The 25,588-nt window shown below is 43.6% G+C and overlaps 2 protein-coding genes across 4 annotated transcripts in view; both read left to right on the plus strand.

Annotated features, from left to right (window-relative positions):
* AGBL4 (ATP/GTP binding protein like 4) overlaps positions 1 to 25,588 on the plus strand; it is a 1,514,939-nt gene that overhangs the window by 1,232,202 nt on the left and 257,149 nt on the right. The window lies entirely within an intron of this gene.
* BEND5 (BEN domain containing 5) overlaps positions 5,738 to 25,588 on the plus strand; it is a 49,996-nt gene continuing 30,145 nt past the window's right edge. Inside the window, exons 1-3 of one of the 2 annotated variants that reach the window (XM_033226461.1) lie at positions 5,738 to 6,170; positions 21,261 to 21,394; positions 23,757 to 24,141. In XM_033226461.1, the coding sequence (XP_033082352.1) occupies positions 5,945 to 6,170; positions 21,261 to 21,394; positions 23,757 to 24,141 (745 nt within the window). In that variant the 5' untranslated portion in view covers positions 5,738 to 5,944. Of the gene's footprint in view, positions 6,171 to 21,260; positions 21,395 to 23,674; positions 24,142 to 25,588 lie in introns of both variants that reach the window. The other variant, XM_033226462.1, reaches the window with a different exon arrangement.

Here is a 25,588-nt window from a genome sequence, read left to right on the forward strand (position 1 = left end):
AGAATGTACACCACCAAGAGTGAACTCAAATGTAAACTATGGACTTCGGGTGATGATGATGTGTCAATGTAGGTTCATCAGTTGCAACAAATGTACCACTCTAGTGGGGGATGTTGGTATTAAGGAGGCTATTCCTGTGTGGGTGATAGGAGGTATGAAGGCAATTTCTGTACTTGCCTCTTAATTTTACTATGAACCTGAAACTACTATTTCAAAAGTCTTTTAAAAATGTAAAAAGCAGAGACTTGAAAAGTCAAATCAAACATCACAGGGAAAAAAAGGCAAAATCATGAAAAAATGTGGTCAATCATTAGCAGAGAGGTTGAAAAGACACGCTCCAATTGCTTTAAAAATTTACAAAACCCAGGTCTCCTTAAAAATAGTTTTGCAAAGTACATTGAGAATTCCATGCAGTAATATGAAACATAAGTCCCACTGCTGCCACTGAACATGCTTCAGCTGGCTAAACCGAAGGAGCCCGACATTAACCCAAGGCTCTGTAAAACTCAACAGGAGAGTGCAGTGGAGACGCAGTTGCAAAGCTGCCCCAGATGTGTACATTTTCTGCTCCATTAAAATGATTTGGATGAGAGGCAAAGTACATTTGGCCCACAGAAAAAGAGAGTTGGGGGAGGGATGAGACAGGACAGTCAGCCTCTTCGCAGGCCTCTGTCTCCCCAGACTTGCGTTCCCTCCAATCCTTCGCCACAAGGTTTCTAGAGCAAACTGTCTAAAATTCAAATATAACCACAAGCCTTCCAGGGCTCCCCAGAGCCAAACTGCTTTGCCATAGTTCTCCATTTTCTCAACTCTATCATGGGTTTAATAACACCCACTTCAAGAATTTGGTGTGAAATAACTGAGATCATGTATACACAGCGCCTGGCATGCATGATTTATAAGCTTTAGAGAAAAAGTAGGTATTACAATTATCATCACTGAAACCAGGTCATATGAGGAGAGACAGGTGAAGGAAACGAAGATGTTTGGGCAGAAGACAAAGAGCTGGGAAACAGGATTCCAAGTTTTACCATGTCTGAAGGGCAGGTGTGAGAGTCTTGGTGAATCTAGTAAGGCTGCCACAAGGTTAAAGATTCTACCTCAATGCAAGTAAGAAAGACCTTTGCAACACTTGGTAATGTGTAAAAGTTAAGGGGAGCTAGTAAGCTTCCTGGCATTATAACTGTATAAAAGGTGTTCTAGATGCCTATTTGGCAGAAATACTGAAGAGAGGATTCAACAATGATTTGGTTAAACTTGAAGTTTGCAATTGCCTCTTTAAGTCTGAAATCTGTATTTAAATTATCTTTGCTTATCAGTCAATGAATCATCAATATCTTGAGTATCTGGTATGTGTAAAGTCCAGGGCTTTGGTGTCCAGGTCAAAGTACTCTTGTTCAGTTTTCACTAGGGTGGAAGAGGCACACTATGGCACATAGTAGGTTTTCCATTAAGCTGTATCCATAGACTGAATGTGTGAGTCACACAGGAAGCTGAAACTGATGTCTTTCTGGTGCCGTCCAAGGGTATCTCTTTGAGCATCCCGTGCCAGTCATAACTACTCCAGAATCTATTCTGTGGATCTATGAAAAATGCATTTTGATTTGTGTTTACTTTGTCAGCATCCAGTCCATTGTTTGTTATTTTCCCCTTTCTAGGTTCTCGGAAAATGGAACTGCCTCCTTATAAGAATGATTTACACTGACATGGGTAGGGAATTTGAACCTGAGGGTGCAGTGATATTTAATATGTTCATGAATGCGTCTGTCTTACGAGGGGTAGAATCAATGTTCTGCCCTACGATCACTGGGAATGGGAAAGGCAGAACTGGGATTCAGCTTCAACTCTTAAAAAGGGGAACAGGTTTTGCAGAAGCTCTTTAGTTTAATTAGATCCCACGTGTGAATTTTGGCTTTTGTTGCCACTGCTTTTGGTGTTTTAGTTATGAAGTCTTTGCCCATGCCTATGTCCTGAATGGTATTACCTAGGTTTTCTTCTAGGGTTTTAATGGTTTTAGGTCTTACATTTAAGTCTTCAATCCATCTTGCTTTAATTTTTGTATAAGGTGTAAGGAGGGGGTCCGGTTTCAGTTTTCTGCATATGGCTAGCTAGTTTTCCTAATACCATTTATTAAATAGGGACTCCTTTCCCCATTGCTTGTTTTTGTCAGATTTGTCAAAGATCAGTTGGTTGTAGATGTGTGGCATTATTTCTGAGGCCTCTGTTCTGTTCCAGTGGTCTATATATCTGTTTTGGTACCAGTACCATGCTGTTTGGATTACTGTAGCCTTGTAGTATGGTTTGAAGTCAGATAGCATGATACCTCCAGTTTTGTTCTTTTTGCTTAGGATTATGTTGGCTATACGGGCTCTTTTTTGGTTCCATATGAAATTTAAAGTAGCTTTTTCTAATTCTGTGAAGAAAGTCAGTGGTAGCTTGATGGGGATAGCATTGAATCTTTAAATTACTTTGGGCAATATGACCATTTTCACAATATTGATTCTTCCTATCCATGAGCATGGAATGTTTTTCCATTTGTTTGTGTCCTATTCTCACTCGTAAGTGGGAGGTGAACAATGAGAACACATAGATATGGGGAGGAGAACACACCAGGGCCTGTAGAGGGGTGGGGTGCTAGGGGACGAGGGGAGGGATAGCATTAGGAGAAATACCTAATGTAGTTGATGGGTTGATGGATGTAGCAAACCACCATGGCACATGTAAACCTATGTAACAAACCTGCACGTTTTGCACATGTATACCAGAACTTAAAGTATAATAATAATAATAATAAAGGCCGGGCACGGTGGCTCACGTCTGAAATCCCAGCACTTTGGGAAGCTGAGGCAGGCAGATTGCCTGAGGTCAGGAGTTCAGGACCAGTCTGACCGACATGGTGAAACCTCATCTCTACTAAAAATACAAAAATTAGCCGGGCACGGTGGCAGGTACCTGTAGTCCCAGCTACTCGGGAGGCTGAGGGAGAAGAATTGCTTGAACCCGGGAGGTGGAAGTGGCAGTGAGACGAGACTAGGCCATTGCACTCCAGCCTAGGCAACAAGAGCAAAACTCTGTCTCACACAAAAAAAAAAAGGAACAGACTTTCAAGAAAAAATGTGCAAGAGGTTTGTTATTCATGCTGTCTTTATGTCTTTCTTTAATATGTTTGTTTTATAAACATTTACTCCTCAGCCCTGTGCTAGGTACCTGGGATGCTAAAGTTACTCAGCCTTTGCCTCCCCTCAAAAAGCTCTTATTCTAGTGAAGGAAGATAAAAAGTGCTGTGACAAAATATTGTAGTAGAAAGAGATGAGCTATGCTTGAGAAGTGTGGGTGGTTGGGGAAGACTTCACAAAGGCAATGACATTTGAGCTGATTTTCAGGGTAAGTTGAGGAAGGAAGAACTTCCCAGGATGAAGGCAGAAAAAGCACAAAAGCTTGGGACCTGCTAAAACATGCTGTCTTGGGAAATGTCAAATAGTTTAGGTGTCTGGAGTGTACTGTGTCTGGGAAGGTAGTAAGAGATGAGATTGGGAATGTTTTGCGGTCACCCCCACTTAGATGCAGAGAGGAGGTTGGCCATGGGCTACTTGAAATCATTTTGGGAACATAGTCCGGAGCTTCAAGGACTTATGTTAAATACGGCCAATTCTGCATGATCCATCTTGTGAATTATCAGAAGTCTTGCTGAACATTACTTCCCCTTGACCACTATAGGAATGTATTCTTAAAAACTCATTGAAGATCAGTCCAAAGAAATCATAATCATGAGAGTAAATGTGCCGGAACAACTCAGAGTGGCTCCTCTTTTTTCCACAAGCTTGTAGGGCAAGATAAGACCAACAGCTGCCTCAGGACAAGTGGTGATCATTTTTGGCTGGTACCACATAACCAGTGGGTTGGTTTAAAAAAATTTGTACTGACCTACACATTTGGATATGAGAGCTGTATGTTGATGGGATTCACTTATATAATGCGCTCTCTATATCACAGTGAAATAAATATCTGCTTCATTGTTAGTGCAGATGATGTGAAATGTGAGCACAGTGCTTTGATTTTATAATGTTTAATGTTTTCTGATTATAAAGTAATAAAACATTGTGGATAATAGTTACACACACACACACAATGAATACAAGGAAAAACAAAATCATCTACCACTACTAAGAAACTAAGAAAATCACTGTTGACATTTTGGTGCACTTATTTTGTTTTTTTCTTACAGCTAAAGTTTATTAAAATGAATTTTAAAAGAATATAACATTTAATTGAGTCCAACACCTCCATTAAGCATTCCTCTATGACAATACTTTTCTCATTATACTGTCATTACTTGCTTATACTTCTATAATACTCCTAGACTAGATTGTAAAAGTTGTGAGGATGGGAAAGGTATGTTATTCATACAGTTACCTAATTTTGGCACAGGAACCCAAAACTGAGATTCAAGTTCTGGTACACTGACTTTGCAAAGCCCAAGAATCTAGGTGTTTATCTTTTCATCTCTACCACCAGCACCTGGCCCAGAATCTGGCAGGTGGTGTAAACTCAGTGAATATTGGTGGCTTGAATAAAGAAATGAATGAACGGATGGATGGATGGATGGATGGATGGGTGAATATGGGTTTTTATTTATTCTTCTTTACCCAAAATTCATTAACTCCCTCTCAAGTGCCAGGTCTGGCTAGGCAACAGAAATATAACTAGCCATATTTGATAAGAAACCCACCCCCTCAGAGGCATCCTTGTGAAGGTACTGACCTCCTCTGATGTGGGATAGGGTTCCTATGAGTACAGAGCCCAATCAGCCCCCTTTGGCTGGTCCTCATGGCTTGTCTTGGAGGGGACCCAAGCCCCTCCAGGCTCTCTTTGACAAAAGACAGAGCAAAGACTGCTATTCCATGGAGTACTATTCCTGTACTCCTCAAAGTGCTCCAGAAATCCCTAGCCTTGGGCCTGTATTACCCAGAACGCTCCTCAACTCCCTCCACGATTCCAACTTGTCCCTGCTCAGTGGTGGGCATGCTGTGGAGAGGGTACCTCAATGGAGAAAGACTACAGAAGAGAGGGGCGCCACTGCTCCCTCAGATGAGAGCAGCCCTTGACAAACCTTCCACCACTCCAGCCAGCTGGCACAACTGGAAATCCCAGATAAGGCCCAGTTCTGGTCAGAACTGGTTTGGCAGCTCTAGGGGAAATTTTCTGTCTGACTGACCCTTCCCACAGCGGGAGCTGGCAGTTTTGCAAAACAAAACAAACAAACAAAAAGAAAGAAAGCAAAGAAAAGGCGGGGCCAAACTAAGGGGCTGGGAAGCGGGGGGGGGGGGGGGGGGGGGTGGTAGGAGGCGGGGGATGCGGGTAGGGTGGCTAAATTTAAAACACTCCAAACTTCTGCTGGCTTCCAAGTTTACACTTTGAGATTCAAACAAGATTGCCCTCACCCCTATCCCGCATTCTTTCTCTCATACACTTCTCTCCTTGGCAATGCAGTTTTGTTGCAAGGCAATTTGGCAGCGCGATTGTTGAAGCAATATAATCCTGCCCGCAGCGCACCTTTTAATCAATACATTTTTTCCTGCAATGCTCTTGGTATTATTTTTATTGCAACTGTATCTCTGAGCCCTTTTCCCTCCCCTTTCGAATCGCGCTCCGGCTGTGATTGCTCGGGTCTGACTTTGCAAGTGGCAGTGCGCTTCCAAACCCCCCTCATCCGCCCCTCGTCCCCCTTTCCCCCCTCCCTCCCTTTTCCGCGCCCAGGCGAGAGCAGCCGATTGGCAGAACGGTGCTTTCAGGAACAATAACAGTGGGGGGAGCCTGGGTCCTGGGGAGCCGCCCCCGCCCCCTACAGCACCGCAGCGAGGCTCGCGCCCCCCGCCGGATCCCCACCTCCGCGCCCGCCCCGCGGGCTGAGCAGCCCGACCGGGGCCCGCCCCCGGCGCCCACCATGTACGCCTTTGTGCGGTTCTTGGAGGACAACGTCTGCTACGCGCTGCCCGTGTCGTGCGTGCGCGACTTCAGCCCCCGCTCGCGGCTGGATTTTGACAACCAGAAGGTGTACGCCGTGTACCGGGGCCCGGAGGAACTGGGCGCCGGGCCCGAGAGCCCCCCGCGCGCCCCCCGCGACTGGGGCGCGCTGTTGCTGCACAAGGCCCAGATCCTGGCGCTGGCAGGTGAGCAAGCGGGCGGGGAGGGACAGTGGGACCCGGGCGGGGGCTGGGACCCCGGGAGGGGCTGGGGGCTGGGGCGGAAGGGACTTGGGGGGAGCCACTGCTTGCTCCTTCCTGCCTGCTTCTCCCGTCCTCTGGGCATTTCGTTTGGGAACGGGGTTTCTCTAAGAGGCCAGGCCAGTTAAAAAGACCGGATGGTCCCCTTTGTCTTCCCCGCTTCCCTGAACCTCCCGCGCTGTCAGTCCGTCTTCATCTCTTCATCTGTGTCTGTCCTCCTCTTTCTGATTCTTTGTGTTTTCTTCGTTCCTTCACTTTCCCTTTTTCTCCCTACCTGTTTGTACCGTCATTTCTCTCTCACCTTCTCTTTACCTCTCTACCAGTTCCTTCCCTCTGTTCTTTTCTGTCTCCTTAAGTTTCTCAAGCTGTCTGTCTCTCTCCCTTTAAGGCCGTTGGTACCTCCTTGGAGTAAGGAGCAAGAAGGATATTGTCAGATCTTCTAGGTAGGAGTCCCTCCTCACAGAGGGAAGCTATGACATCCTTGTCCCATCCGGACCAGCATTGGACAGGATGAGGAGGCCTTGAACCTCAGTGCACTGGGCGCCACACCACACTCTCCTGCCCCTCCCTGGCCAGGTGGCAGAGGTAAGGAGGTAGAGGCCCTAAGGCATCGCTCAGCCTCCACACCCCTCTCTGAATCTCCTATAAGGCTCCCTGAATGAGAGAGCTGAGGGCCAGGAGGGAGTTTCTGGGTCAGAATAACACTGGACCTCTCATCCCTACTCTGCCACGGCCCTGAGAGATGGGCTAAGGCAACTGGTCTCATCTCCATTTCATAGATAAGGGTACTGAGGTTCAGTTGGTGATAGGGAAAGAAACCAGCCCTTTATATGCTCCAGTTCTTCCTGCCATGCTGAGACTCCTTTTCCTTTGTAAAGAGAACACAGCTGGCCCTCTTTCCCAGCTAGTTCCAGGAAGTTTGAGTCTAGACAAGCAAGGAAGGGGGAAGTATCATCTCCAGTTTGGGGAGCAGCCTTTTTAGCTGCTGCTGGTAAGGAGAATGAACCTTAAAGTGGGCAAATAGTCACCCTGCCTTCTACCAGAAAGAACACCAAGGGTTAGGGACTGAATGAAGATGTTTTGTAATTTTGAGACCTTCTCTATTTTTTTTCAAGTTCCTTTGCTTCCTCACATTTAGCCTAAAAGATGAACCCAGCATTCTCTCAACTCATAGAGACTTGCCCAGGGTCTCATGGCAAGTTAGCTCAGTCTCACGACTCATGACTGGTTCCTTTCCACCACCTCATTTTGCCTGTGGAAAATAGGTTTGCAGAAGTTGAAGAATGGAAGGACTGGAAACTGACCAGCAGCACTGGGACCCTTTGTGACAGGCTCTATCCATATCACCTCCATGATAAGCCCTGGCACACAGGAGTGTAGGCCCACCCACTGCCAGACACCTAGGGCCAAAGAAACTGAGGGAAGGGAAGCAGATTTTGGAAAAGGGAACCATTCATAGCTGATTAAGTTTTATTTTGTTTGCTTACTTGCCTTTAATTACCTGAGGGAAGGGATTAGGAATTTATTTCCGAAGACGATAGGCTTGAGGAAGTTATAACTAGGTTGTAACCTTAGATTCCCTTTTGCTAAAAGAAAAAGCATGCATGGTTTTTGATGATTGTATTGTACTCCTAGATCTGGAAGAGTCCTAGGAGAGTAGAAGTGATGTGTTAAAGAGAGTCAGTGATAAGTGTCAGTGTGTAATGGCTGTTTTCCTCTCTTGGAGATTGTTTCATTCATCTACTCATTCATTCAGCAGACATACATATAAACTGTGCTTGACTCTTCAGGCACCGCAGAGAGGCCACTTAGGCAGATGGCAGCTTCCACCAGCTCTGATTTTGAAATCGACGCAAGTCCTCAGAAGCAAGATACATGTAGCTGTTGGTTTGAGAACCATGAATTTTGAACCTGTAAACTGTTCATCCTCCAAGTTAGAATGTTGATAAATCTGTGAGGTTATTTAAAAAACCCAGGCATCATTTGGAAACTGGCAGACCAGGTTCAAAGAAGTGTGCCAGTTTGAATGAGTTGAAAAACACTTCCCTTACCTCTCTTCAGTTTTTTTCTTGGGAGGAGAAAGGGGAAAAAAAGACAACAACTTGAAGTTGGCCAAACCACATTTTGAATTTCAATCTCCTGGGTACCCACTGTCCTGGGTAGAGACCTGATCAAAGGGCCAGGGTGAGTTCGGGAATTCATTTACCTCCTATGTATCTTCAAACCCCTTCTTGACTTAAACTTGGTGGCTCTGAGAATTGCTTGCAGTGACTTCAAAGAGCTCATCTGGCATCTCCTATATGTAAATACCACTGTGCGGTGGTACCAGGTGTGAGGAGGAAACCACTCAGGTGGGAAGCAGAGGTGGCTTTATGTTTGTGGATTAGCAATTAAGTAATTAATTAATCTCTGTGACACCAATAGAATGGTTTCCAAGGTAGTTTCAGCACAGCTTTCTGGCTTTTGGTGAGAAGTATGTTGCTATACTGAGTGTTGGCCCAAGCCAACCCAGAGCTGTCTTGAAGTATACTTCTTATACTCAGGAAATGTCAAAGCCGACTGCTGTGGAACTTTACATTTTACTTCCCATAGTAGTTGGTTTATACCACTACTTATCGAATTACAATCCCAGTTCAAGGAAAAATAAAACCCCTTCTTTCCTGACAGTCTTGCTATATGCCTATGCATTATCTCTGTTAGTCCTCTAAGTGACATTTTGGTAGGTATTGCTGTGGTTAGTATTTCCATTTCATAGATGAGGACACCAAAGCTCAGAGACTTGCCTACAGCTACACAGCTAATAAATGGCAAGGCTGGAATTGGAACACAGGTCTTCCAGTGCCAGGCCCCCACTCGGCAGTCTCCTTTGTAAAGTAGCCGATGCTCCCATCAGCTACACAGCATGATTTGGAAGGAGTGAAAGGAAATGGAAAAACTGTCCATGAAGCTTACAGCTCAAGGCAAGTTTTCAAGCCAGAGTATAATTTTAGTTTCTGAGTTTTCAAGCCCATTCTGCTCTTTCTGTATTACCAACCTCCCTCTTACACAGCACACACAGCTGTCCTATCTCTTCAGTTGGTATTTGCTTGAATAAATCTTCGCTAAGGCTGTCCCTCTTGGAGGGTCCACATAACGCAAAGTTTGACTCACCTTTGACCTCTGTTCTCTCTTTACTCTCATTTATTTGCCAAGCAGGTTGTGAAAGTGAGAACTACTCATTTGGGGAGCTCACCATCATCTAACTGCAATTCAGCCTGCTACTGGGCTCATAGTGTTGAATTTTATGTTTTTTTTTTTTTAGGAGGCTCAAACTGGTTTCTCTGTGCCTAGAGCCCTAAAATTCTAAGTTGTTCTATCTAAGCACCTGTGCTCTGTTACTGTTGTTTGAATGTGCTAAATTTTTTTTGTTGTCCGATGTCTCCTTACTGCTTTCTGTATACCAGGCCCAGTGCTGTATTAAGTGAATATACCAATGCACTTATGCATCTCAGGTACTGTGATTGAAATGATAGCATGACCCAGGGGTGGCAGGCATTGACTTTTCTTGTCCTGCTATGTAGGATTTCTGTGGCGGAGGGAGTGATGGAAAAGAAATGGGTATCATCCTCAGGGAGTGTGTAATTTGGGGGCCTCAAAGTAAGTGCTAAAGAAAGGTAGAAGCCAGGCACTGGGGGAACACAGAGAATGGACCAGTTCAAGGTGGGCTCGGCAGTTTATCTTTTACGTTTTTCTTTTCCAGCTCCACCATCACTGCCTGCATTCAGGCCAGCATCAGCTCTTATCTAAACCAGTGAAGCAGTCTTCTAATTGATAACCCTGTCTCTGATCTATTTTCCCAATTGCTTTTAGAATAATCTTCTAAAACACAGTCTTAGTTGACTGCTCTCATTAGAACCTTCCGCATCTCCCTATTGCCTACTGAATAAAGTTTTAGTTTCTTAGCCTGGCATTCATAGCCCTCCTTAGACCAGCTCTATCCCCAGCCCCACCTTACGTCTCCAGCCTCACTCTCTCTTCCCCCTTCCCTGAGACCTTTGGTATTTCTAACTCTTCTGTGAACACACTCTCTTGCACTCCTTTGAGCCAGCCAGGATGGATTAATCATTGTCTGATATGGGGCCTCTGCCCACCAGGAGCTCACCTTCAGGTGGGCAAGGCAGACATGTGACAGAAGTTTGTGGTCCAGCCCCCTCCACCTGTGATAAAGGAATAGACAAAGTACATTGGGAGCACCTTGCTTCAGTGGCATTCCCTATTCCTTCCTCTGCCCCCAAGAGAGGCTCTCCCCCTCCTCAAACTCTTTACACTTTGCTTTTGCCTTGCTTATGGATTGTAGCATTTTATGTCTTGTTTTTATTAGTCACGAATGTGCCTCTCTTCCTGGCTGACGGGGAACTCCTCTAGGACAAGGGCCTGGCTTCCTTGTGCCCAGCCCATAGTCTACACTGGTGTGCCCATGTTGAACTCATGAACTTTGGGAAGACAGGTGCATTTTTGTGCTTGAGGAGAGGGAAATAGTGGAGATAGGAACCTCTGCAGCAGCAACTTGTTTTTCAGAACAGAAACCTGCAGTGGGATTTTAAGTTTTCATTCAACTTTGTTCATCTGGAAAAAGTCAGCATTCTTTATCACTCCCTCAACTAGCTAGAAGAAACCCCACACTTGGGAGAAATAGCTTCCAAAGCCATGTTCTTATTGCTTTGGTAATTTTAGCTCATTCAGGGCTCAGGTCCCAGCTTGGCATTGTTAGTCCAAATAGATCATTTGCTCCAGAAATGCTTTGGAACTTCTACAAAGTTAGCAGTGAAGCAGGGGACTAGCCGATTTCATATGCAAAGATTGTTGCATGTCATCAGTGGGAAACTGCCAACAAAAGGATTTATTTTCTTAAAAAAAGTGAGTGAAAACTTTTAATTTAGGTTTTGACATGTTTTGCTGATGTACTTTGGAGCAAAGATTGGAACTTGCCTGCTGTCATCTGTTGCAGATTCTACTGGGATGTTAACCATTGAAGGTTCAGTCTAATGCAATTTCTCATGTTCAACAACCATATATTTGTTACAACTAAATAGTATGTGCTACAGAGTGCTTCAGACTTCTGATTCACAAACAGAAAGAAAAAATTGTCCCAGGCAAGTTGTTTTTATGCGGTGTTGTGTTATTCAAGAGCATAATAGTTTTTATTTTTAAAAGCACACCCAGAAAGTGGAATTCAGATTGGGGTCTTTGACACCAAGACCAATTCTCTTTCTAGTATTCCTACCTGCTTTGTCTTATAAGCTCCTTAGTGACAGAAGCTGTGTGTACTCTTCCTACCAGAAGAACATTCGTAATCTGGAGAGGTTTTCTCTTAAGTTCCACAAGTATTGAGTTATACTACGTGGTCAGCCTTATACTCCAGGGAAATGCAGGAAGAGGAACAGGCATTGTTTTTGTCTACCAAATATGTGATAAATACCCACCTGGTTCCAGGTTCAGTGCACATATTCTACATCCTTGTGAGATAGAGATTTTTGTTTTACTCAAGAAAAGAGAGCCATTCAGACAATTGTTTAGTGAACACTGTAGGTGCCAGGCAGTGGGCTAAGTCTTCCCACATGGGTTGGACTTGTGGAGAAATATGAATCAGTTCCATCCAAAATTCTGAGACCTACACTAAGGTGGTGGTGGTCATGGTGCACCTGAGATGTTTTAAGGAAGGAGAATTCATGGAACGTGGTAACTGACTGATTGTAATGATGTGTGTGATGATGATGTGGTGATCTGGACCTTCCTGTCTTGAGGAGAATCCTATAAGTGTAGCTGCTTGAAAGGGAAAATGATGAGTTTAGCTTGAGACCTGTCGAATCTTAAGGGCCCATGGAACATCTGGGTGGATATGTCAGGAGAGCAAGTAGGCATGTGGTCTGAGGTTCAGAAGAGCATTCTGAGCCAAAGCTCTCAATCTGGCAGTCATGAATATGGAAGGTCTGAAGTTACAGTGGGAGAGAGTGCAGAGTGAGAGAAGTGTGCAAGGGCAAAACATCAGCTTTTAAAGGCACAGTTAAAGAAGAGCCTGAAAAAAAGGTGACTGAGAAGAAACAGCCTTCCCAGTCTAACAGATGGACTTAGAATCGGGGGATAACCAGCAGAGATAGGTGTCCTGGAAACCAAATGAGAAGAGAGGTCTTTGGATCCTGGAACTAGGCTTGTTTTGGTTTCTTTTAACTATATAGCAGCTGCCTTTTCTTTTTCACTCATTGGTCAGACATAGGATAGGATAGCTAAATATATAAGCAGGAAAAGAAAAGATTTGCATGGGATGATAGTTTGGTAATTTTCATTTTCTGAGTTTTGCACCACAGAGGAAGGATCAGACTTGTTCTTGAAAACAGAGTTAGGATCAGAGAATGGAATTCACAGGCATTGGTGGGAGCAATATAACAGCAGAGAAAGCAGACAAATAATGGAAAGGGCTTCTAGCATGGTGCTGAGCTCCCTGTTACTGGAGGTGGCAAGCAGGTCGGGGGTATTTTAGGATGGAATCCTGGACTATGGGAGAGTTTGGTTAGATGACTTCTAGATCATTTCCATAACTACAGAAGAGGAAATTTTAGAGTGCTGAAAGAGGACAGGCTTTGAAGTTACATAGTCTGGGTTCAAATTGTGACTGTGCTACTTAGAAGCTGAGTGGCTTTGGGGAGATTACTTCACATCTCTGAGTTCCAGGTGCTCATCTATAGCATGGAGATAGTAATTGCCCACTGTGTTATTTAGCAAGATAATATGGAAAAATGTCTAGCATATAGTAGATTCTCCTTAAATATAGATAACTGCTAGGAACTACAGTGGACGAATAGGTGCTGAGAGAAGAACAGTGACTTGCTTAGTTGCAGATACTGCCCACTGTGGAAAGGAATGACTTAGAGGAACGAGCACATGGAAGGAGCACACAAGTTTAAAATTTAACTTGTGTGTATGTTTTAAATCCTCCTGGGACTTGACCTAAGCATGAAAGGCTTACTATTAATATTTTCCTCCATGTTTTGTTCCTCTGTGATACTGTCCTGGGGGCGTTTATTGCGCTGACAACAGCCCTGTTGAGGCACATGGAGGCAGCTAGACAAATGACTCTGCAGAATGAACTTCCCAGTTTTGTCTGTGCCCCAGTCCTGTACCAAGGCCAGTGAGGTGGTGGGAGTGAGAACAAGGAGACCTACTGAAACCTGGCCAGCAATTCCTTCTCTCCCTATTTGGATGGCCTCAGTAGGGCATTTCTTCAAACATGCCCACTTGGAGGAATCTTCTAGCTCATCTACTGTTACCCTACATTACACAGCTGAGAAAGAAACTTGGAAGTCCCTGTGACTGGCCAGCGGTCACATAGCTAGATGGATCCATTAAGGTTTCCTACTGTAGTCTTCATGTTTTACAGAAAAGAAAATCTAGAGAGAGGACTAATCACCAAACAGGTTAGTGAGAGAGCCAGGCCTTGATTTGGTGTCTCCTGATGTCTTTCTGCTACACCACAGCAGGGCACTTTTTTTTTTTTGTAGTCTTGGCTATGTACAATCCTTGAAACTTGAGACTTTTGTCTGCCTTGGATTTTATAAAAACAAACACTATTGGCCAGAGAATGCAATGTGTTTGTATTTTCTGTGGCATATCTGTTTTTAATGCAGACATAAAACTTCACAGGATTTTTGTATGGATGAAAAACTTTAAACTTATGTGTAGATATTTATAAGACCTTTATAAAGTGTTTTATGTGTAGCCTTTCAGGATTTCATCCTGGCTAACAAACTTATACCAAATTTGACTCTATGATGTTGGATTATTTTAATTGTCCAGCCTGATTATATGTCAAATGGAAGTTAAGACAGAGTTTCTCCCATTTTAATAATACTGTAAATTCTTCAGGGGCAAATTCATTTTTGAAGACAGACTTGCATTGGGTTTCCTGTCACTTGCTTGTTTTTTCTAAAACACCATTTGCCTATTACCACCATGCTTCCTTTTTTCCCAGTAGTAAGTTTAATGGAATGTTTCTCCTCCTCGGATTAATAATACTAAGTTCTGCTATATTCTTGAATAGCGGTTTTTACCATATATTTTTTACAAGAAAGTTCTTTGTGGCTTTGAGTAGAGACCCTATTTGGGCATTATTTAGAGCTTTGTGGCTTTGATAAGCCTTGTAGTTCAGGAGTGTGGCATCAGGTCATATTTATATAGTGTTTACTTCAATTTGGGAATTCATCACAGTATCCTCTTAGGGTGTAGGCAAGATCTTGGGAGAAAGACAGGCACTTTAGGAAGTTATATTGACATATTCATCATTTTATATGTGCCTTATAGTTCATTTGAGAAGTTACAACAACTTCATAATTTTTCTCTTGTTCCCATAGGATAATTAGGTGATAGAAACAGGGCCTGTATTAAACAGACTTGATTTGAAATGTTGGCTCTGCTATTTGCGTCTTTACGAAAGCCACCTCGCTTCTATGAGCCTGAGTTCCTGCTTCAGTAGAATTATTGTAGGGATTAAATATAGGGAGTTTGTAAGGAATGTTGCCCAGGGCCTGGCATGTAGTAGGTGCTCACTCAGTATTTGTTGAATGGATGAATGCAATTAGCACATTGTAGTAGCTAGAAAGGAGGAGGAAAAGGATAATGCCCCCAAATCTTTGGTGGTTTTCCTTGCCCTGGACATAAAATAATCCAGAAGTCGAGATTGGTGATTTTATCTTCAGAGGCTGCACATTTATTTTTGTTTACACTAAAACTAATTATTTGGCCTCAAGTTTAGAGCATTTGCACAGACTGGCTAAGTAGAGAGCTTTCTTCATCCTTCCTAGTCAACTGCTAATTTATTCTGTGGTTTCTTGGAATTCAAAGCCAGAAGCATATCCCAAAGTCACATTAAAATGCCACATAAAGTATTTACTGTCTTATATGATCCACACCACCATTCACCTTCATTCATGTGACCAGTCAAGAGTTATAGCTTCTTGTCACCCTGTGTTCTGTCTCCTCCTCACATCTCATCCATCTTGCTTGCCACTGTCACATTAATCTTCCTAAAACATCTCTTTCATCATGTCTCAGTCTGTGTCAGATACCTGCAGTGGTTATCTTTGCCATGAGACAAAAGCCAAACAGGTAATACACAAGGGTAGCCAAACAGCTGCTGTTTATTGAACATCTATGACAAGAAAGACACTGTGCTTGGTGCTTTTACATGAACTGTCTCTTTGGAAAAGAGTTTATTATCCCCACTTTACTGATAATGAAACTGAGTCTCAGACAGGTTAACTAGCTTACCCCAAGCTCCCACAGTTAGTATGTAGCAAAGCCAGAATTCCAAATCAGGACCACCTGATTCAAAAGACTGCACTGTTTTTGCTAGGTACTGGGCCTCCTTCTCCCAACTGTTTCTTCCATTTGTTATGATGACACTGAATGTTCAGTAATCTTCTGTGGATGTGAGGTATCTATACCTTCAACTCAGGATTAGGGTTAGGAAGGCATAGAGAGCAGATATTTGCACTATATAAGCCAGTGTCTCTCACAAAGTCAGACTTTGCATTTTGGTTGGGTTCTTGTCATGTACTGGGTTGTAAGGACCAAAAACACAAAGACTACTTAGCATAGTGCCGAAACCAAAACAGGAACTTGGTAAATGTTCACTGCCTGCAGAAAAGAATAAGCAGAGGACTTGGGTCTTCCTGAACCCTCACCCTGGGAACATGGGTCCAGGAAGAGACTGGTAAGTATTAGGATGAAGCCAGGAGGTGGTTAACTCTCAGAGGAGCCTCGAAATCCCCCTGGCCAAGCATCAAGGCAGCCAGGATCCAGGTCAAGAAGCATGTGAATGAAGGTGCTATCTGCTTCTGTCCGTTTCCTGAACTCATTCATTACACTTCAGAGCTTCCTGGACTATTCAGCCTACCTTTTCAAAGAACCCATTCAAGCCCTGAGGGTTGGCTACAACTTGTTTCTGTTGTGCCTGGTGATGGTTGCTGCTTTCTGGAGACTGACTGAGGATAGAGGATGCGGTCTGGCAAGAAAGCGGCAGTCAAGTGGTCTTCTGCTTTGAACTTAGGCTGGGGAATTTGGATGTCCTCAACTGTAGCTATCATTCACTCATTCATTCAGTATTTATTCTGGTTCTACCATGTTCCAGGAATGTGTTTAGAGGGGATAAAGCATAGGCTTGAGGCATGTTGATCTATAGCACATCTTGGCTGTGTACCTTCCCAGCTGGGTGACTTTAGGAAGAGAGTTTTCTTTCTTTGAGCCTCATTTCTTCTTTTTTGGGGAAAAAAAATGTGGCTTGTAATACCTACTTGCAGGGTTACTGTGAGGTATAATTTATATGAAGATCTTTATAGAGGTATCTGACATGTAGCAGACATTCCACAAATGGTAACTTAATTTTTTATTGAGATATATTTCATTTGATGTGAATTTCACCATTTTAACCATTTTAAAGTGTGTGCAAGTGAGTGTTTTTTAGTATATATATTCCCAGTGTTCTGTAACCATCACCACTACTTTATTCCAGAACATTTTTGTCACTCAGAAAGAAAAGAAATCCGTGTTACCCACTGAGCAGTCACTCTTTATTGCCCTTTTCCCCCTGCTCTTAGTAACAACGAAACTACTTTTTGTCTCTGTGGATTTACCCATTCTGAACATTTCATATAAATGAAATCAATAAATGGCCTTTGTGTCTGGCTTCTTTTACTTTGCATAATATTTTTAAGATTCATCCATGTTGTAGCATGAGTCAGTACATCATTTCTCTTTATGGTTGAATGATACTCTCTTGTATGGGTATACCACATTTTGTTAGCCATTCATAAGTTGATGGACAGTTGGGTTTTTTCCACCTTTTGGTTGTTAATAATAATGCTGCTATGAACATTTGTGTATAAGTTTTTGTTTGGGTGTATTTTTTCATTTATCTTGCATATACACCCAGGAGTGGAATTGCTGGGTTATGGTAATTCTGTGTTTAGTTTTCTGAGGAGCTGCCATACTGTTCTCCACTGTGGCTGCCCATTCTGCATTCCCCAACAGGAATGTATGAAAGTTCCACTATCTTTACATTCTTTACAACACTTGTTATTTTACTTTTATTTTTGATTTGAGCCATCCTAATGAGTATAAAGTGGTATCTCATTGTAGTTTTGATTTGCACCTAATGACTGACGGTGTTGAGCTCCTTTCATATGCTTATTGGTGTAGCCTCTTTTTATTATTCTTTCATTAAACATTTTTGTTTGATGAGTCTCTATTGTATGGATAGTTCTATGATCTGGGCCCTACCCTGAGGTTACTCATACGCCAGTGGATAAGATCTTTAAGCTGATAATTGCAAATAGTAAGATAATAGACTACAAAGAAGGTATGTAGGATGTGTAGATGTGTAATGGCATCTTTGAGAGTGGGGGAGAAGATGAGTGGAAGCTAAACAGAGTTTGTCAAGCACACAAGAAAAAAGGGCATACTAATTTGATGGAAGAGCCTAGAGTCTTGAGTATAGCTGGTAGGGCGATGAGGCCTCCTGTCATCAGATGGGAAGTACCACCCATCTTAGGCAGCTAAGCAGGTCTCTACCTCCAGAAGCAAGCCTGCCCCAAGCACCAAGCCAGCAGAAGCCAGCAGGCAATCCTTGCTGAGCTCTGTCATCCACTGCGTCTTTGTGTCTTTGTCTCTTTGTCGGGGCTCTATTGTTTTCAAGGAACATTTACTGAGCTGATATGATCCTACTTGAGGTAGATATTGTATCTCCATTTCTACAGAGAAAAATTATGCTCAGTGAGGTAGCCGCTTCCTGACATCTCACACCTACAAAGCGACAGAACTGGACTTGGAATCCAGGTTGTCTGATGCCTAGTTTATTCCGCATCGGCACACTGAGCCTCAGCTCTTCTTAACTTGGCATTCAAGGCCACTTATTTTCTAGTTCCAACCACCTTTCCTTACCTTCTCACCTCTCCCTCCTGCCTATAACTGAACCATCTTTTATAACCATTTCATTCTAAATACTTCCCCAGCCTTCCCCATTTGGCTTCTATTATTTACCCCTCTTGTGTAGTCCAGATTCTTACCATCCTTTAAATGGCTATCCTTTTATGAGCACCAACTGTTGAAGTGCCATTCACTCTACTCAAGTTTTTAACACACCGAATTGGTAATCTTCACAGTGTTCTGCAATGTGAGTAGGAATTATTTACTTCAATTCATAGATGAGGAAATAGCCTCAGAGAAGTAAATTAACTGACTCCTAACTTACCTAGCAAGTAAGGAGTCTAGCTCAAATGCCGCCTCCTTTCAAAAGCCTTCCAGGGTTACACTGACCGAAGTGATTTCCCTTGCTCCCAAAATCCTTTAGCAGTTACTTCTCCCTTATTCAAATTCAGCATTTGAGATTTTGGGTTATCTTTTCTTGTGTTTTTATCTTATATCCCCAGCTGGATGTTTGTTCATCTGTGTCCCCAGGACCTAGTTTAGATCCTACAGAGTAAATTCTCAGTAAAGGTTAAGTCGAGGCATAGAAGGCAAAGCTCTGGATCTGGATTATGTGGTCCAAGTTCTCCCCCATTCATGTTATGACACTAACTTCTGTGACCTTGCACAACGGTGAGCTCTCCAAGCTAGGGACCCTGTTCATCCTGCCCCTCCTTTATTCCTGGGCCTGAGAGTTGCATGCATGGATGCACAAACTTCACCAGTTAGAACCTTATTTTTCTCATCTGCATTTTGAAAAATAGAATTGGATGATCTGAAGATCATTCTCCATCCAGATGTTAACGTGGTTTTGTGAGTCCAAATGATTGCTTTTCTCCACACCAACATGATCCTGAGCTACAGAGTTTCAGCCCAGAAAGGCATAACATAGCTTGTCATTTCTAGTTTGGTGGCTCTGCATGTCAAACTTTGTCCTGAACTTGTCAAATTGAAGACTAGCCCAGGAGCTTTGCCCAACACATTCAGAAATCCTAATACCACCCTTATCCTCTCTCTCTCTTTCTCTCTTTTTGTCTGTTTTTTTCCACACAGACACACAAACATACACACACACAAACACCATGGTAAGATAATTTCATCTGATGTACTTTCTTCAGGTTTTACATTTTAGCAGCCTTTTAACTTACAAGTCAGCAGTGATTTGTAGGAGGGAAACTGTTGCTCTTTTAGAAAACCCCGAGTCCCTATTGTTGTTCATGCCTAACCCGTTGGATGCATTTTATAGCCACAAAGAGTGCAAGAACAAGCCATTGTTGTGAAAATAGAAACCCAAGGGTTGCTCCTCTGCTCAGTGGGAAAGGCCATTTTCATCTGTAGGGGGTTGTTAACAAAGACCACCTCCTTTTTTTCTGAGCAGTTCATTTATCATCCTTACCCTACTTAAATCATTTCTTCATTTTTTAAAATTAAATCTCTATTCACTTTATGCTTAAGAGAAGAAAATGATTCAGAATACATTGACAATACCAATTATATTGTGCCATCCATCGAATGGCCAGTGTATAGCAGGCACTGTCCAGTGGATTGCGTGAATTATTGCTCTCATCCTCACAACCTCCATTATGTCCAGAGAGATTAAGGCCCTTACATACCTGTCCTCTTCCTGTCATAGAAAAGCTGAGGTTCACACTTAAGTCTCTGATATTGGACTCCCACCTCTGACCAGCTGGGCCTTCATCCCTAAGACCGTTTGGGAAGATTCAGTATTTGAATACATTCTGGAATAGTTACGTGCTTATAAGCTGCCTTCTCAGCGTTACTAACAAGTTGTGAGGAGAGAAGCCTGGCCTGGGAACAGTGTAAGAGCATGTTTAACACATGCAAATACATGCATACATACAGACACACACACACACACACCCCTTCAGGACTGGATTTAACTAACTACCTGGTCATATGCTACATCCAACATTGGGTAACATGCTACAAAACGCATTTGGGATATAGCAATGGGAACCTTCGAGGACTGTGAGAAACAGCAATCTCTAAAGTGTCAGTTTAAGTTTTGAACACAAAGTATTTTACTACAAGGGTACAGTGCCAGAAAAGATTCAGATTTTTACCTCTGGAGCCCTCTTGTTTGAACTTTTATTTTTGGACATATCCAGTAAGAGACAAATCTGGAAAGTCCAGTTTGAAATCTGTGCAGAAAAAAAAAAAAAAAAAAAAAAAAAACATTATCTGAAGTTGAGCTTAAAGAATGAGAAAATGAGTAGAAATAATACCCTTTTGTATTTGTATAGCACTTTACGTTCAGTATGTGTTGTCAGCACACGTAAGCAGTGGACGAGGTGCCAGAGGCCTCTTTCCCACTCCTGGCTGTTCCTCAGCTCATGCCGTTGGCAAGCCTCTTCCATCCTCTGGGTTTGAATTTCCTCATGTAACATGAGAGAGTTGGACCACTTGTTCACTGAGGTCCCTCAAACCCAGTCATGCTGAGATTTGATACCAGTAAAAAGGGGATAAATGTTATTCTTCCCCCGTCTGCCTTACCTTAGCCCGCCTTGTATAGGGCTGTGGAGATAGCCCTGCCCTTCCTTACATCCCTATCAGCTATAATCTTTCTCATGTCTATTGGTACTTGAGCTGACAGAAACCCACCAAGTTCTCCTGGGAAGACACTTGGCTTAGAAAGATCTCAGTTGAGTTGAGGGATTCATGTGCCATTTTAGTTTAGATCAGATAGCAATCTAAGGGCTGTTCCAATTCAAGATTCTAGAATTCCATAAAAGGCCACCCGTTAGGGTATACTTAGAAAAACCCCTAAGCAAATTCACTGGCTGCTATTTCAACACTTTGTATGACAGTGCTTTTCGCAAGCACCCTTGTTCCTAGAGTTTGTTCTGCACCGCTATTAGGATCCTTGCATGCAAGAGGGAACCGGCCTTGAGTTTGTTTGTTTTTCGTTTTTAACTGGTCTGGCCTCCATTATTTTCTAGCATTTGAGGTTTTGGGCATTCTGAACTCATAATGACTCATTTTAACTCATAATGAACCTTGTTCTCTTGATATGCATTTTAGAAGACAAATCTGACCTTGAAAACAGTGTGATGCAGAAGAAAATAAAAATCCCCAAGCTTTCTCTTAATCATGTAGAAGAAGATGGAGAGGTTAAAGATTATGGGGAAGAAGATTTACAGCTTAGACACATCAAGGTAACAAAGTCTTTTCTTTCTTTGGAAGTATGCGGGAGCATTTTCAGATACCTCATAGCTAAAGAATTTCAGTCTGGCTTCCTCTCCCCATGTAAATGTCCCCTGGTATCAGAGGCCATGATTTTTTTCAGAGTAGGGAAAGCATGGGACAACTAGTGTGTATTTGCCTTGCTGGCCAACTTTCCAGAGAGCCCTGATTCATGCTGTGCCACCAAGCACGGTCCTGTTTGCATAGTCTGTGCAGTGTCATCGCTGTTGGAGGTTTGGAACGGTGTGTTTCTCCTTGGCCCACAGCTCTGGAGAGGCCACTGCTGAGCTCCAACAACGTTAAGCAGCTGTTCTTGGGGAGAAGTTTAGGGCCAGTCACTGTCAGATTGCCCCAAATTGCTAAGGCTGGACTCATTGGGAAGTGCACGAGGTTCACAGAAGGGGTCTGTGAGACCTTGGGTTAGATGAAAACGTTTGCATGAGGTTGTATTTTCTTGCTGTGTGCCCCAGTTGGTCTCCAGCCTTCACTTTGGAAACTGCTGAAAATCTTGTTCGGCAAGCTAGCTATTTTTTTCTGTGCAGTAGATACCTGAGAGGAAGGGAGGAGAAAGATAAGGAAATGGGAAGTCTTCTGCATTGCCCATGATCTGATTTTGGACACAAGGTTGAGGGTGTTCCCAGGGAATGTAGCTGAGTTTAATTCATGGCATTCACTGTACTCCTGCTATGGGCCTGACCCTGTGCTGGTACCTGGAGCCATTAGCCAGACATGGTCCCTGCCTCCAGGGGTCTCACATTATAGTGACACAGACATATTGTAACGATCACTTTAGATAAATGATAAATTCATCCCTTATCCCAGCAGATAAAACGACTTAAGATTTTGTCATGTGACACAATATCAGAGTCATAGTTTCATTGGGCTGGGTTTGATTTGGTTTGGTTTTCCTTAAATTCCCTGAAACTTAGTGAGAAGTGCCTGGAATCTCATGTCCTCAGTCGTCTGCACTTCCTACAAGTGCCCCAGTCAGGAGAGCTCCTAACCCTCCTACCCTGAGTGAAGAATTCATTTGATCCTGTAACTCTCACTGCCCCTCAGTAGAAGCTGTAGCTACTTGAGCTAGAATTTCCTCAGGCAGTAGAACCCCAAGCCCTGGGGGAGTCCTGGATAATTCTTTTGTAAATTAACTTTCTTCTCTCTATCCACTGTCTTGCTGAGGGAGAGGCTGGCAGACATGGGGAAACGGAGCCTTGTACTGGAAGTTAGATTCCAAATTCTGGCTTTGGCTCTGTTTGTATCTCACTGTGTGACCCTAAGTGTAATCCTTCCCCTCTCTGACCCTCGGTTTTCTCACCTGGAACATGAGGAAGTGAAACTGAAAGTACCTTTCAATGCTAGAATTCTTTGAACTTTTCAGTTGAGTAAACATTTTTCAAGCCCCTACTGAGTGCCAGTTCTGAGTAGGCAGAGGAGGAACAGAGAAAATATGACATGTTTTCTTCCATAGATTAGAGTAGATTAGAGTTTTTAACATCCTTTCCATCTAAAGCATTCTTTTTTTTTTTTTTTTTTTTTTTTGAGACGGAGTTTCGCTCTGTCGCCCAGGCTGGAGTGCAGTGGCCGGATCTCAGCTCACTGAAAGCTCCGCCTCCCGGGTTTACGCCATTCTCCTGTCTCAGCCTCCCAAGTAGCTGGGACTACAGGCGCCCGCCACCTCGCCCGGCTAGTTTTTTTTTTTTGTATTTTTTTAGTAGAGACGGGGTTTCACCGTGTTAGCCAGGATGGTCTCGATCTCCTGACCTCGTGATCCGCCCGTCTCGGCCTCCCAAAGTGCTGGGATTACAGGCTTGAGCCACCGCGCCCGGCCTAAAGCATTCTTGATGAAAAGTTTACATGGTGAATTGCCTTTAGGGGAGGAATTTTTTGTTTTTATTGTTGAAGAAATTTGTGACTCCTCTGGGATCACTTGGCCTGGCCTGATTTCTCCCTGATTCTCCACAAATACATATTGAACACCCCCATGCGCAAGCCACTGCCTAGGCATTGTGGGTGGGCTGGGGCCTGGGGAGTTGGGAAAGGTGGTCATGGTATATACATCCAGGAGGCAGAGTGGTGAAAGGAAAAAGTGCAGGCCTGGGAAACCAGTGTCCTAGTTATGACTTTGGGCAAGCCTCTTCCCCACTCAGAACCCCATTTATAAAATGTTTCCCCATTTATAAAATGAAGGGCTTTGACTAAGTGTTTGCGCAGGTTTCTCCAAGCACTGATGTTCTGTGATTCTGTGATTTTAGGATTGTCTGGGGAAATATTGAGCTGCAGTCCAAGAAAGTCCCAGCTGCCCTTGCCTGAACTGATTCTCGTTGTCCTACACAGAGACCTGAGGGGCGGAAGCCGAGCGAAGTGGCGCACAAGAGCATCGAGGCTGTGGTGGCTCGGCTAGAGAAGCAGAACGGCCTGAGCCTGGGCCATAGCACGTGTCCGGAAGAGGTCTTCGTGGAGGCCTTGCCAGGCACAGAGGACATGGACAGTCTAGAAGATGCTGTGGTGCCCCGGGCTCTGTATGAGGAGCTGCTGCGCAACTACCAGCAGCAGCAGGAAGAGATGCGCCACCTCCAGCAGGAGCTGGAGCGGACTCGGAGGCAGCTGGTACAACAGGCCAAGAAGCTCAAGGAGTACGGGGCACTTGTGTCTGAAATGAAGGAGCTCCGTGACCTCAACCGGAGGCTCCAGGACGTGCTGCTCCTGCGGCTTGGCAGCGGTGAGTGCCCCAGCAGGCCACCTACCACTCCACATGGGTGGAATGCTTCATCCAGATCCTCTTCTGGGAGGAGAAAGGGGAGAGGGAGACCAAGTGCCCCGGAGGCTAGGGAAGGACAGACACTTGGCTTATCAGTTATCTCAAGGAAGAGTCGCTCCCACTCATAGTGAATCTGATAGGAGCTTATGTATGCCACAGCCTCAGCTATGGGAACATTGGCGAACATGGGTCAGAGAATAAGAGCTGACAAAATATTTGTCACTGCTCACTCATTTATGCATTCATTCAGCAAGAGGCAGTAACAGGGATTGTAGGGAACCTCTCCAAGAAGTTTCAGGATAGTAAAAAGAAGTAGACATGGTCCTAACAACATGTATTAGTTTAAGTCAGAACGTGATAAATGCCAAAGGAGAATGCTGACAAAATGACATGAGAGTTCAGGGCTTGGAGTGGTTATTTGTAACTGAGGGCATGGAGAGACTTCAGTAAGGAACTGAGGTTTGAAGGGTGGGCAGTGTTTCAAGGCACAAGAGGAGGCTGAGCAGCACTCATGAGCATGGGAAGAGACCTGGAGCACACTAAGAGGAATAATGCAAATGTGCTTTGAGGACAGAAGATGGAAGGACTTGAAAACTTGACTAGCCTGAGATGTCTAAACTTGTTTTGGTAGGAATGGAAAGCATTAGAAAGCTTTGAGCAGGGAGGCACATGACCTTGGGAAGATGAATATAAAGATGTATAAAACTCCTTTGGTTTGCTCACAGAACTTTAAATAGGTTCTTATATTGCACTCTATTTTAACTAATCAGGTTTTCCAATCTAAAGTGGTTTAGAAGCAGGGATCGAGAAATCCGAGAGGCAGCAGCCTTGACTGCCAGAAGAAATGACTGCCTACCAGAGAGAAAAAGACAGAAAAATGCTTTCAGAACATAAGAATCCAGAACTGTAAAACATAGAGCCCAGTCAGTATTGAGGAAATCAGTATAACACAAGTTCATTGCCTCCATAGCCCCTGAAGACAGTAATTGATAACTCTGAGTCAGTGTGCTTTGCTTGAAGAAGGTGGTAATCTAGTCTAGGAATATCCTCAAAGTTTAAATAAAATATGGTTTTGCCCTTATGAAGGTTTTCATTATCTAGATAATATATTTAGATATGAAGCTTCATTCTTCTTTGATTTATTCTTACCCTAATTTACTTATATTTGTAGGTGTCATTTGCTTCTTAAAGTATGTCCCCAAGGTAGCGGCTCAGTAGATCTTTGGATGGTCCAAGGAGTCAGTAGAGAAGCCTTTTCATGCCCTTGTCATAGAAAAGGAAACTACATTGGGACTTCCCCAGTGTCACTTAGGGAGGCAGAGGTAGAGTTCTGTCTCAACTCTAGTCACTCAGTTCATAGGCTGGAGTTTGTCTACTCCCGAACTCTACCATTGCTTTGGCAAGTCAG

Source organism: Trachypithecus francoisi, unplaced genomic scaffold, assembly GCF_009764315.1.
Source record: "Trachypithecus francoisi isolate TF-2019V2 unplaced genomic scaffold, Tfra_2.0 Lachesis_group12, whole genome shotgun sequence".
NCBI classification, from domain to species: domain Eukaryota; kingdom Metazoa; phylum Chordata; class Mammalia; order Primates; family Cercopithecidae; genus Trachypithecus; species Trachypithecus francoisi.